This window comes from Lichenostomus cassidix, chromosome 4, assembly GCF_008360975.1.
Source record: "Lichenostomus cassidix isolate B80296 chromosome 4, HeHo_3.0, whole genome shotgun sequence".
NCBI classification, from domain to species: domain Eukaryota; kingdom Metazoa; phylum Chordata; class Aves; order Passeriformes; family Meliphagidae; genus Lichenostomus; species Lichenostomus cassidix.
Window position 1 is genome coordinate 32,605,236 of NC_139484.1, and position 14,319 is coordinate 32,619,554.

The 14,319-nt window shown below is 39.7% G+C and overlaps 1 protein-coding gene across 2 annotated transcripts; it reads left to right on the top strand.

Annotated features, from left to right (window-relative positions):
* Window positions 1-6,846: 6,846 nt before the first annotated feature.
* On the top strand, window positions 6,847-12,358 carry APELA (apelin receptor early endogenous ligand). Of its 2 annotated transcripts, XR_014851700.1 has the most exons (4): window positions 6,847-7,359; window positions 7,781-7,889; window positions 9,258-9,419; window positions 10,156-12,358. XR_014851700.1 is itself a non-coding variant. In XM_085058630.1 (3 exons), exons 1-2 carry the CDS (start codon window positions 7,284-7,286, stop codon window positions 7,867-7,869), a joined length of 165 nt encoding a protein of 54 aa, XP_084914756.1. In that variant the 5' UTR covers window positions 6,851-7,283; the 3' UTR covers window positions 7,870-7,889; window positions 10,156-12,358. The 2 variants fall into 2 exon arrangements, 1 of the variants encoding a protein (XP_084914756.1); XM_085058630.1 differs by lacking the exon at window positions 9,258-9,419 and having other exon boundaries at window positions 6,851-7,359.
* The last annotated feature ends 1,961 nt before the right edge of the window (window positions 12,359-14,319 follow it).

Genomic DNA, 14,319 nt, shown 5'->3' on the forward strand with positions numbered 1-14,319 from the left:
ACAAAATAATTCTTGTGGTAAATACTGAGATCAACAAAATTCACTTTGAGCTTTGCTTTGTGCCTTTTATTCATGATAGACATGATTATTATTTAATATATATGTATATTGCAGAAGCAAGACAAATGCTTAGCTTCTTCAGCTTCTACAGTATATTCTTTCTCTGTATCCTGTACATACTATGAGGCTTTGCAAATATTTCCACTGCATCATCCCTGATAATTTGATCATTGGTCTTTCCATTGATAGAGAAAGAAAAAAAAAAAAAAAAGACAGGAACTTTTTTGCTACAGCTTTAAGTGTTGTACAGCCAGTAATCACCTTATTGGATTAGAAGGGGGTGACAGATTACAGGGTTCTGTCTTGTAGTAGCCTTTTTTCCTCAAAATTTCCCACCTTTCCTATCAGTACAGCTGCACCAGAGGGAGAAATGGTAAGATCATTAGTGTATGAGGTCCACAGCAAGCCCTGATCACAGGAGTCACCCAGCAAGTGCAGCAGTTAAAACACTGAGAGCTTCTCCAAGGCAATCTCTTCAGTGGGGCAGACTTTGTTACCACAACATGTTCCTCAGTTATCCAGTGTATGTAATTAAAAAAAGGTGCTGGCATAGAAAGTTCTCACAAGCCTACAATGTAAAGCTTATACCTTGAAAAATCTGTTATTAGTTAGAAGCATACAACATCTAGAACAGCTAGGAAAAAGGCTAGTTATCACGTAGATGCTGTTATCCTAACTAAGAGTAAACACCACAAAACTTTCCAAATAAACAAAACTATATATAATGCAACCAGAAAACACCAGCCGTTCCCACACAGCAGTCAGGGGAGAAAAAACATAGGAATTAAATGAGAAATCCACCACTTCCCTAAATATAAGCTTGACTTTCTTGCCTCCATTCCTTTTCTTGTGTTGATACATTTTATTTGAACGTAAGCTTGCAATTCCTTCTTTTCAGCTTGTCTGATGTCAGAACAGCAGAGAAATCATAGATACCTTCTCTGCTTTGTACTTCTCACCAGCTGTGCTGGCCATAGCAAGGCTGACCTTCCTGATCACAGCAGATAAAGAAATAATTCAGATAGGAAACACTGAAAAGGTAGTATCACAGCCCAGAAGTTGATGAAGAGCAAGGCAGCACTGCAATCTTCCTGCCAGAAGGCAAAGTTCAAAGAACTGTACAAAACAGGTCCAAAACCTCTACAGAAAACCCTTACATAAAGCACACATTTCACCTTGTTGCAAGATGGTGACCAGGCTTGCAGAGGGTTAATATTAATGGTGACAACTATTTGGAATACTAAAACATTACATCACACTAGATTCCCTGATGGGAACTTGTACTCTTGCTACAGAGCTGCTTCATGCGACACCATATCCCTAATGGTAACATGCAAGCAACATAGAAAAAAGGATCTACTGAAGCTGCAAACCAAATTTACTACCTGAAGTCAAAAGTATAAATATGCAAAGAGCTGGAGGTTAATTTGAAATTCTCTTTCAAGTAATCACTCAGCCAATCTCTACAGAAATCTGCCAAGCCTGTCCTAACGCCTCCTGCATTAAAATTTTACTGTGGCTAGTGGCTGCCCAAATCCAAAACAGAAGATTGGTTATGTAGAAAATTATCTCCAGGAAGTTAACTCTTTCTGTCTGAAAAGCTTACAGAAATTTGTACAACTAAATGGATAGATTTAGGTAAGACCAATAATTTTCCAACTGCATGTGAAGCTCTAAAACTTGGAGATTAGGACAAAAATACATCTGTATTTCTTTCCTGAGATTTCCTCAGTAAATATAAACAGTAGCTTCAATATTAAATACTGCAGTAAGCACCTCTCTTTCCTAAATATGTATGTTAAAGCTGCAGCAGAAAGGTACAAATATGTTTGCCTTATTTACGTTATAACATATGACAGTTTTCTTTATAACATGAAAAAGATACTTTTAAAAATACTTTCCCTGCAGAAACCTGGGGCATAAAGGTTCTGGATATGTAAGGGGCTTACATATTTGAAAGTTAACCGGCAAATAAAAATTAATTACAGAAACTTGTGCTATGCAAGAATTGTTTTTCTTGAACATCATTTATTCAAGACAAGGTAAATGACTCTTTAAATTAAAAAAGCTCTGAAATTATGACCAGTGCCAGAGAAGAATCTGACCCCAAATGGGTTATCTGAAATGGAACATGCAGTCGCACTGGTGGGGATCACAGGCACTGCTGCTCCAGAGTTGACCTCTTTGTTTTCCTACTAAAAAGAAATATGTGTATGTATTTCCTAGATTAATCTTAGAATCCAATTTTACTTCTAAGGGATAGAACAGAACAGAAACTTAAGTGCACCTTCAAGCCCATGTAAACGTATTTTCCTTCAGTAAAAAGGAAAATTCATCATACAGTTGCATATGTAACTGATGAAATTGTCTTTGGTCTAGGAGAGAATTCATAATTTACAGATATTCAAGTGCAGGGCTAGTATTTCATTGTATTACATAAAATCAACTCTACAGATTGTAGGGTCACAGAAGTAAGGCAGACTAAATCTATCAGAGGGTGTTTAACCTTTCCATTATTATTTTAACAATTATAATTATGATTTGTACTGCAGTAAGAGGCTGGAAATGATGGCATGAACACAGAATACTTTCCTACCAGCTTAAAATAAAAGAAAATGTATTTTCTAGGTTGTGCATCTCAGCAACACACATAGAAGACATTTTAAAAAAAATTGTACAAGGTTTAGGCTAGTCTGAGCCATCCCCATTTCCTTTCCTTGAGCACATCTGTCTCCAGTGTCAGGTTACCAGTGCGCATTCCTTCTGCTTGCTGACTGCCATCTGCTTCCGGAGCACAGTCTCCCCCAGGCAGGAAAGGCAGCTGAGCACTAATAGGCAGGGAGGTGGACAATTTTTTCCTCCAGAAAATGCATAGAATGGCAAACAGGAGGGATAAAGTTTAGTTTCTGGGTAGGTTTTCATTTCCAAGCACAGATAAAAATCAGGACAGAGAGTGCATTATTTTCTCCTGAAATCATAATTTTCGAGCTAATGAGTTTTGTCTAGAAAAAGCAGTCTTCATGATTATAGTCAATGAAGAAGGCAAACATTATATTTGGCATCTGGTGCTGTACCGTGGGCTGAAGGAAAAACTTCTTTTATATTCGTGGCAGACACATAGTCCCTATAAAACCATGAGATAATAATCCCAGTGAAATTTGTGGTGAAAAAAAGAAATCACAGACACCTAAAAAACATTTCAAAATTTATCCCTTTGAGCATTTCTTGGCCAAATTCTTCCTTTCGAGTGGCAAGTCACATGATCTTTTTTGCTTTTTTTTTTTCATTTCATTTGTTGCACAGTCCACCTACCATCTTGCAATGTAATAGAAATTAACAAGGAAAAGCTGAGAACTTTCCCTAATGACATTTGCAATTGGACTCAAAGATGTGCTTCACCAAATTCTTTTGACATAAATGTTTTTATCCCAGATTTTGTTTGGTTAGTGCAATAATTCCTCTGGATCAGCAGGATTGATTAATCTGGGGAAAACAAAGTTAGAAAATCTGATTAGAAACTCTGATATTGTATCTTACCTGACAATTTCAAGCCAAAATAAACAAGAATTTTCACTTATTATCAGTTACTATCACTGCTGAACATTCAGCATGTCTTCTTATGGAACAGCAGAGATCCACTATGATCCATGTATTTTTAGAGGCTTCTAAGAGGGGAAGAGCTATTATTCCAAGGGGGTATCTGAGATACTGGGATTGAAACCAGCATTGCCATATACAACAATTAATTCCTGTACTTTAGAAGCTTCACTTAACATTTTATACTGATAGCATTTGAAAGCTGTTTTCAAATAGTAACGATAAACACTAGAGTTTATAGTTATATACTGGCCTTCAAACCAAAGGTATAATTCCGTTTCTGACTAGCAGCCCAATAGGGGATGCTAACTTATCTTTTACTCCATACTAGGAAGTGCCCTATTATCTTTTTCTCCTGTTCTTATCATCCAACTCTGCCTATTCTATTCCTTAATACTATGAATTTTACTGCTTCCTCACATTATTTCCTCTTTTGTTCTTCCAGTGACTTGCTCTTTCATTTATCAAGGTAATTTTTATTTTTCCATATGTGCCAGAATAATTTGATATTCCCTCAGTCACTTTTCCCTTATTTCTTCCAATTATATTATTAGAAATGGCACAGTGATTTTGAATTATTTTTTCCCCAAATAAGAAGACTGTAGCAGTCACTCTGCTGAAAATGTCACACAGAACAGTTTATAACCAGTGAAGTGATACAGTACTTACTGAAATGTGTTAAGCAAAAGAAAATGTCATGTGTTACTTACAGTTAACATTCAGTATTCAGGAAAGGCAGTCCTCAATATTCCTTTTCAAAACTCTCAAAATTATTTCTCCAATATGTTAACTACTGTTTTCACTTTCTGGACATAAACTGATAATTCGACTATTTGATCCTATCAAGGACGAAGTAGGGAAGAGAGTGTCTGTTGGAGAAGTAGCAATGATATAGGTAATAAATGCTGAAATAATCACTCCTGTATTATGTTCCTTTCAGATTAGAAGAGAAGGAAACTTTTGATTCAAAGAACCAATTCTTCTAGCTCATGAAGCATTATCTACAGAACTCCAGCTTTCCTATGCACTTTACATTCCCTTTCCTCTTAAGCCAACACAAAACCCAGCAGCAAACACTGCAAAAAATGCAGAACTACTACATCACCACATTCTACCTAGCTGTTATTTGCCTAATTTCAAGCAGCACTGTGCCACATGAAAGTAAGTACCTGAAGGAAAGCTGCTTGCAAAAGAACTACAAATTCTAGAGTGGGGCTGCATTGCATTTTAGAAATTTCTTCAGTGGAGAAGCATAGAATTATTACTGTATCTTACAGGAAAATTACAATAACTCTGTCATGCTCATGTTATAGTGACCTGGATTTTATTAGACAAACAAACCTTTGTAAGCTTTTGCACAAGAATTAACAGGGGAAGTAACAGCTCATAGTAAACAAAACTAAAAAAAAACCAAAAGAGAGAGATAAATATTGCTCTTAATTATTGCATCTTATTCAATTCCCTTAAATTTAATGTCTCCTCAGAATGTCTGTAAACTTCACATTCAGGTGCAGAAGAGGCCTAGATAGCCCGAGGGACTGGCAATAGTCTATGCATTCTTTCTGCCTTTTAGCTTTTTGCAGAGTCCCTATCACTTTGAAGTCTATACTACTTTCCACCTTAAGGTTATGAGCCTGAACCTTAGCTGCTGAATGAAAGTGATCATCATTTGCAGGGCTGTATGAATGAGGTGTCCAGTGTGTTCTCATTCATGGTGAGCAGGAGAACACATTCCTAAATATGTCCTAGTGGAGCCAGAACAGCATCTAGGATATTGAGGATGTGACCCTGGTTCTGTTACATGCTCTGTGAGTGATCTGGCCACAGCACTCCTCTCCTGCTTCACCACATTTATATTTGAAATTACATCCTCCTTAAGAAAATTCTGTCACTGGCACCATGGAACCCTGATTTCAGCTGAGCTGGCAGCAATAATATTAAACAAAAGTTCAGTTTAAAGGCCAGAAATCACAAACAGAAAACTTAATGACAACGAAGCTGTGAAAAAGAACACTCGGAAGCATCTCCTGGTTATGACAGACCAATCTGATCAACCAGCAGAGGATTTCTTTTGTTACTGTTTTGTCTAAAACACCTTCCTCAGCAGTCTTTGTATCATTTTAAAACAACATTTAGTAACCATTCCCTCCATATATTCAAGCTTCAATTTGTCTTTTAATTTATATGGGCATACTCTACCAACACAAATTAAGTAACCCAGTAATGATGTATGACTCTATGAGGAGGGACTAGGGTGCACTATTGAGTTAAATAGGTTTTTAAAGAAAATAGGAAAGTCCTCAATAAGGGAACACAATACATGGGCAAATGAACAAAACAAAAAACCTCAAAACAACAGAAGCAACAACAAACCAACCAAAAAAACCCAGCAAACCAACAACTATATATTCCACTCTTTTAGCAAATAGTGAAATAAAAACGTCATCCAATTTTCAATAATAGTTGCCTAGTAATAATAGTAGCATTTAACCTATATAGAAAGGCACTCTTTCCCACATGTTTTATAACAGAAACTTCTCCCAAAAAGGAACAAATTTTATTTTTTTTTTTCCAAATAACTAGGTACTATTGCATCACAAGAAACCAGCAGGTTGGAAAAAAGACAAGGACCAGTCGAATCTCAACTGATGCCAGTAATTCACTGGATTTCAAAGCCATCAGTGCTGCTCCCACACCCCTAAGGTTTTGCCTTCCTTCTCTTCAGGCTTGGGTAACTGCACCAGCTGTTTTCAGCGTAGCTTGTTAAAGTGACCTCTCATCATAATCAAGGATAAACATAATGCAATGTACAGGTGGGTTATGCAAATGGATGTCCCATCCAAAACTGCTGCCCTCAAACTGGCACTGCTGGAACAGATATATCTATTTCACTCTGCGCCGTAAAAAAGCTCACAAATTAATTCCTGAATATTCTGACCCTTTAAAAACAGTGGACGGTACAAAAGACACCCATTAGCCTTAACTACTGCCAGTTTCACTTTGAATAGCCACAGCTTCGCAGCTAGTTCAGAGAAGAGAGAAAGCATTTGAGCTGGGACAAGGGCCATGCTTGGGGGGCTTCCCTGCCCCCGCTTTCGGGAGGGAACAAAGGTCGGGGGGGCACTTCCTGCCCCTGCCATTGGTGTCTGCATGTGGGACCAATATGGGCAATGCAAAGTTTAAACAGTTGCAAATGGGGGAGGGAACATCGGGGCTTGTTTTACATATGTTTTTTTCCCGGCCGGGTTGAATTTAAAGTGAAGTGGCCGCATTGTTCGAGAGGCTCCTTGCCCCTGCGCATTGACAGGAGCTGCTGTTTACACGGGCTTTTCATTCCTGCGCTGTTTGCTTATGGAAAATAAGGGGGAGTGACAGAAATAGAGAGACAGAAAGGGAGAAGGGGAGAGAGGGAAGCCCAGCCCGCAGAGCAGCCCAGGAACCTTGGCCCTGCCTGATCATTAACCCCGCCGGTGGAGGCGGCTGGCTCAGGCTCCCCTCTTGGCCCTGGCATGTGAGCGGCCAGGGGCTGCGGGCGCTGCCGGCCCTCACTGCCCCCCGGGCGTGCATTTCCTCGCCCAAACACATCGACACACAGCCCGGAGCGCGCCTCCGCCTTCGCCGCAGACATGAGACTCCAGCTGCTCCTCTGGATCGCGTTTGTGCTCCTGGCGAGCCTCCTCCCAGCCCACGGACAGCGGCCAGGTAGGCGATGCCTCAGCGTGATGCTTGTGCCGGTGGGGAGCCTGGGGTTAGTGTTTGCCGTGGGCACCCCCGGCGTGTTTGCCTGGTGGCGTCCAGCACGCGGTTTGGGACCTCCGGGACGAGTTTGGACCTGGCGCGTCCTCTGTGCGCTTCATCCCTGCTTGTAGCGGCAGCGGGACAGGATGCTTCGCCTATCCCAAGAGAAACTTCTGGGAGGTGGAGGGGGGAACAGGGACAAATAGGGACCCAAGGTGGGCAATTGCTGCAGACTTGCTCCCGGGAAGCACCGGCGGCATGGGAGGGCACGGCCACGGGCACCGGTGGCCCCGTCCCGGGGAGAGCAGCACCGGCAGCCCCGGGCCGCCACTGCCGGGCACTGCCGGGGATCCCTCACGCCCCGCTTCTCTCCCTCTCTCCGCAGCCAACCTGGCCCTGCGCAGGAAGCTGCACCGGCACGGCTGCTCCCACCGGCGCTGCATGCCGCTCCACTCCCGAGTGCCTTTCCCCTGAGCCCCGGCCGAGCAATCCAGGTAAATCCGCGCCTCTCGCAGTTCACACCCGCCTTGCCGAGCGCTGTGCGGGACATGGGAGGGAGCGAGGCAAGCCGCAGGCATGACTGCACCCGGGCTGCCCTCGTTAGGCTTGGGAACGGGGCTTGGGAGCTGCGCACGGCGGGACGGTCCATAGCTGCCCCAAAGCCGGAGCGCCCGGCCGCTGCCGCCTTCTCCCCCTTCCAGGCCAATCCCCCGCCAAATGCCTTCGTGAGGCAGGGTGAAAAACAACCCAGCCCGCTAAAGGGGCCGAACGCTGCCCTCCGAGGCTGTTAGCAAAGCTGCGGGGCAGAGAGGGTCATTAGTGCAAAGGCTGGCCAAAGCGGCATCCGCAGAGGATGCTGCGGGGCTGCGGGCACTGACACTTGCCGCGTGTTGGAGGCACGGCGAAGTCGCCTCACTGTGTCGCCTCACTGTGCCTACCGTAACATGAAGGTAGTGGCATTCTCCCACTTCAAAGGGGACTGTAATTCTTAATCATTGTCAGCAAGACTTTTAGCTCCTTGGATGAAAGGCTATACAAGTGCAAAACATTAATGCTTTATAGCTGATTAGGGCATATACATTCAAATACTAAGTGACTGCAGAAGCACACAGGTAGCATATGCTAATAGGGTAGGCATCAAAAGGAAGCCTAGCGCTCTTGCAATTTAAGAATGAATAAATCATGCAGTCAGTAGTTTTGCATCTTTTAAAGTCATTATATATTAAAATAATGTTGTAGCCCCAGGCATGACAGCATCCTAAATAAATGGTGGCAGAATCTGCACTTTGTGGAGCCAAGATGTTTCGATTTACTAAGTGGTCAACAGTGAAAAGAAGACTAAAGTCAAACTTTTAACAACCCTATACCAAGAATCTTGTCAATGCATAAATTGCCTTGGTGAAAAGAGTCTAAACCACTCCCCAGCCATGCAAAAGGGTACCATTCCACTCTGTAGTGCTGGCCTATAAACACGTGGAATGTGCATATGGGATGGTAAACTGGCAAGTTTGTGTGGTTGAAAAAAAAGATTACCATATCTTAAATTTAATCTCAGATGGGCTGCATACTGAGTGGCAGAATTGAGCTGCCAGTAGAAAGAAGGACATGCCAGAAGGATGCTTTACTACTGAATGCCATGTTTCACTGCTACATTTAAACTAGAGGCAGGTTAAATGAGATTCCACCATCAGTTTAAGCATAAACCTAGAAAGATAAGCAATTGGATCAATTCACTCAGCAGGCAGAGAATGAATGGACAGAGGGACTGAGGAATTTAGGCTCAGTGACTTCTTGAATCAATGCTGAATTATTTGCTTCACGTCCTAAGAAGAGTAAATTTAACCCACTTTCCTCCCATTCAGCATCCATACCTGCAGATTGTTTGTGCAGAAAGCATCTACATTTTCTCTAATGTGCTCTGAAGCCTCATATAATGAATGCATTTTGCTTGAGACTACAGTAGCTGCATTATACATGTGCACTTACACTGGAATTCCTTCCCCCACAGAATATCAAGATAAAAGGTATTTTCAGTGTTATCTCCTTTTCTTTTGGGACCTGATTTCTTGTAACTAAAGTCAAGGACCAAACAAAATTTACTAATTCATAATACATGTTGTAGGGATTTGGCTGAAGATGCTTCTGCTTTTTAAAGCTGTTTAGAATTCAGTATACCTCAGCTAGGGAGTAAGGGGGGACAGGCACCTGAACTAACTCTCTTAACTGCAGTCATTGTGGGTGCTACCCTTTATCTTAAGTAGGATTTACCATCGACATTTACATTCCCTTCCAGTTTTAGTCCGAATTCAGCAAATATTTACATGCCTGGGTAACTTGACTCACATGAGTAATCTTATTGATCTCGGTGGAGTTGTACATATGGATAAAGCCATTTGCAGATGCAAACAGGATGCACCCTTAAGCCTGAAATTCAACTGGTGGTTGGAAACTAAAATGAGCACAGCAGCCTCTCACAACATTTAAAATGAGGAGAGGATTGAATTTGATTTTTCGTCAGTTGTATAGGCAAAACACAGGACAAAAAAAATTGAAGAAAATTTTACATTGGCAGCTTTCTTGCTTTTGTCTTTTTTTTTCAAACTTTGTAGCTGAAATTTCCAAATTAAAAAAACATTACTTCAAATTTCATCCATGTGTTTCATAAACAATGTACTCTGTTTTGTGTGAGACTAATTTATTCTACTAAACCTCTCATTAATGTTTTTCTCTATTTCTCTCCTTTTTCTTTTTTTCCCCCAGCAACTTTGTATTGGACTTTTCAGTGTTTTAAAGAAGCAACAGTTAAACCAATAGAGAAGTTAGTCAAATGTCCAGATCAACAACAGCTGACCTGACAGCCACCACAGTCACATCTTCAGAAGTCCTGTCTGTCACATTCTGCTGGACCTGAAAGAAAGACCTCTGTCTCACACCCTAGGAAGTGGTGGTAGGGGAAGGGCGGTGATGGAGGATGTACATGAATTTACCTGGTTGAATAATTCCCTGTAAATTATTTGGCTTTCATAATGACTAGTGAAAGTTGTAGATCAAATCAATCATCAGGTACCTGAGCTGGATTTCTAGTGGCAGTAAGAAGGGAGGATCTGTCCAAGGGCATATATTGTTCAGACTAAGTGAAATTGGATGTGCAGTTGACTACTCAGCTCAGGCTGTGCATAGGGCAGTGTAGTATCAGACTCCACTCCAGCACACAACTGTGAAAGTCCATTTTTTGTTTATACTTTTATATATTAATAATATATACATATGTGTTTTAACATTTAACATTACATCTTTATGGAATTACCTTAATAATAACATAGAATGCATTATTGCAATTGTACCAAAGTCAGGACCACACTAGTGGTCCTACTGGCTTCATGTATAGTAAGCATAGTAAGAGTTTACAATATAAGAAAGCAAAGAGACTGTTATCCCTCATTCTATAGATAGAGAATTTAAGCACACAGAGATAAGAGATTAGCCAAGGGTCATGCAAAACTGATAACTCAGATCTCTCAAGCCAGGCCTTAAGGTCAAGCCCATCCTCCTGTCTAATGAGCTGTTACTGCAAAGCCTATCATTTGTTTTCTTAAACTGGGCTGCCGAACCAGACAGTTAAAACATACTTAAATTCAGTACTACAGAGCTATTTGCTTAATAGTAGTTTTCCTAAAAAACCTGCTACAGTATTATAAATAGAGCATAAAAATAGACCATTGAAAAGAAACCTTTGTTTGGTCAGCCCGAGTGTTGCGTAGCACTCTATTCCTGTAATTTAAATGAATGGGATATTTGAACGTGGCACTACAATGAATGAGGACTTCAAACAGAAAACAGGCTGTCCTTTTCAGCACTGGAGGTCAAGAATACATTTAGCTTGGTTAGAGTTTTGTTCTTAAAGATACATGCTTCACATCTGTCTTTTTTATCAGCAGAAATTACATACCTAAATGTAAAGGAAAACATGGTAGCCCTTTCATTAGCACAACTAAAAGAACCCTGAAAGTAAAACAAACCCGGATTTTTAAGTCATTGCATTAGACTTGAAATGACAGCATTTTTTTAAAAATGTATAAATATGATCAAAGATCAGAAGTCTCATGGTTTAAATCCAGTATTACATTTTTTTTCTTATAACACATAGTTTCTAATAAATCAAAGAACAGCAATAAAAAAACCTGGATAGCTGAAACTTTCCATTTCTAATCAGTGTCTATATGTTCTCCCTTATCTCTAAGAAATTGAAATCTTAATTGAATTAATACTGTCAGAGCTTAACAAAAGTTTTCAAATTCCTCTGTCTATGAATAAAAATTAACTTCAGACCCTGTTCTGGAGTTGTGTAAAACCATCATAAAAAGATGGTCAAACTTATCTAAACCAACAAGCCGTCCTCTGGGTAAACCTTTGGAGTCTCAAAAAAAAAAAAAAAAAAAGCAGTTTCCCAAACAGGCTTCCTACCACTTATATATATATTTTAAAATTATTTATTTAACTTGGCTTTGATATGTATCCTTGGCTATCTCTGTTTAGAAGTACAGGTAAAGAGTGCGGGAAAGCAAGAAAAGTGAAGAGTAGCTATTTAACAGTTATGTCTTATAAATGAGTATATGGATCTATTGTGACACTGGATATTTTATATAACCATAATTATTCAATTGACTTTGATAAAATAATAAGAAAAACATAATGTATCTATCAGAAAACTATATATGCATGTTCCTTCATAGAAGTAAAAATAAAAGTGCCCTAGGAATCCTGTTGTCAGTCTACAAAATTATTCTAAATGTTTGTTGCTTAAAGACATGCGGATACCATAAAATCTGCTTTGAAAAAGGCATTGACTGTGATCTTTGATAAATATGTTTATCAACTAGCTGGTTGGTTGTATATTTTGTAAAAAGATAGTATGCGTTTCAAATAATTTGTCATTTGAAATAAACTTTGTACACTTCTCAAAGTCTGTATTCTTCAGCTATCAAAGTCAATGCATCTAAAGAAAATGGAGAACTTTCTTACTTTTGCTATGGATTCATATAGATGCTGTGTGTAAAATTTTTTTACTCATTTTCTGACACAAAGGTTAGTTAAAAATTGAAAAATTTTTCTGACATTTTCTGTCTTTCTAAAAATGCAAAATTCTGATTAAAGTCAGATTTACATTCAACTTTGAACTATCCATTTTCATTTGATGTGCATAACATAAGGCTCATGGTAAAAACAGCTTTGCATGATAACAGTGTGAATCCATCTATAAACATGAAGCATTTGGACATGGAACTGCCTGAGCCCTCTTTGCATCTACAAGTGCATTCTTACAGGAAGCCTGCACAAATACAAATTGCTGTCTACTCAAAGTCAGAATAGATTGCATGGATGCAATCTAACAAGACTTGATCCCAAGATAGATTAAGACCCCATATTCTGAAAGGCAAAACATGAATTTCTTAAACTTTGAATTACCTCCTTGTCTTGTAGACAGTCTTTATACGGGGAAAATGAAAATTTAATTTGAGAGTACATTTCATTAAGTCCTGTAATAGCAGGTCAGCAGGAAACGGAGGTAAATGCAAGGCTTTGGTGAGAAACAGCAGTTTAGCATGTTCCCAAAGGATAATAAACAATTCACCTCTTCCCTTTCCAGTATGGAAAAAAGGAAATTATAGGAGAATAAAGACTGGAAATATTTCCCTTACACCACATACATATGCTATAAATATCTCAGTGTCTACAGAAAGCCAAATTTTGCTAAGGGTCACATAAGATTTATATTGACATCAATCGGGAGAAACATTAGTATGGCAAATAACTTTCAAATGTTTGACTATCGTCAGACAAGTACAATTAGCCTACTGATCTCTCACTACTCCAATGGCCTTTCTCTTTCTTGCTAGTGATCAGCTGCAAAATATTTGTGCAAAGCAGGAAACACTCCAACAGCACAAACAGGGCAACATGGGTTTTAGTTAGAATGCCTAAAAGCCAAACTCATTCCAAAGCTGAAAGTACTTTTTCACATCTCTTGAATTGCCTGTTAAGACTTTTGTCTGCCCAAGTCTCTTCAGTCCTTCCTGCAAACCTTGTTTTTTTGGATTAAGAATGACTTCCAGCAGAGCAAGGCTGCTTAACTGCATGTTAGCGTAGAACCTTAAAGCAGGAAAATCCTGTTAAAATCTTTTACAATCAGTGATTTCCCTCGCAAAATGAAATATAATGTGTTTATATAGAATATCCACTATGAGCTATTCAGAAAGACAAAACAGAAATACTGAAGAGTTTTTCCCTCATGTAAGAAGTACACTTACAAGAGATAATCACATCTTTTATGCGTAAAACATATTTAGCACAGTTCAGCATTTCAGCTAGAAATTATTAAAACCCCACAATGTGAGCATTTTTCAGGAACTCCAAATATATTCCTTAACTGGTATGACATACTTCTTTTCTCAAACCTGAAAAACATATGTATTGGTTTTCTACAGAAATAAAAAACTATTGGGGTAACATTGAATCATAAAAACCAGGATAAAAGAATACATTATTTTAATTTTTATTTTAAGGTAGAGTTGTAACATGTTAGGAAACATTCCTTCATTTTTGTTACCTTCTTGCTGCCCCAGCTGCAATCCAGTATATCTTACCAAGGCCTGCAAATACAGATTCATTTCAGCAGCTGCAGTTACACAAAGAGCATCACTTCAGTACTTCAGTGACAGGTTTGCAGGTCTGGCACACCTCACCTGAGCAGGGCTGTGTTGGTGGTTAGCAAAGCACTGCAAACCCCTGTGCTCACAAAGCAGTTATGTTTTTACCCCCTGAAAGTTGGACCCAATGCTTCAGTGCTCACTGCATGCACAGCACACTAGGGATTTTACTTCAGGCAGTGCTGCAATCCAGCCCCTGAACAGGTGCTGACACTGC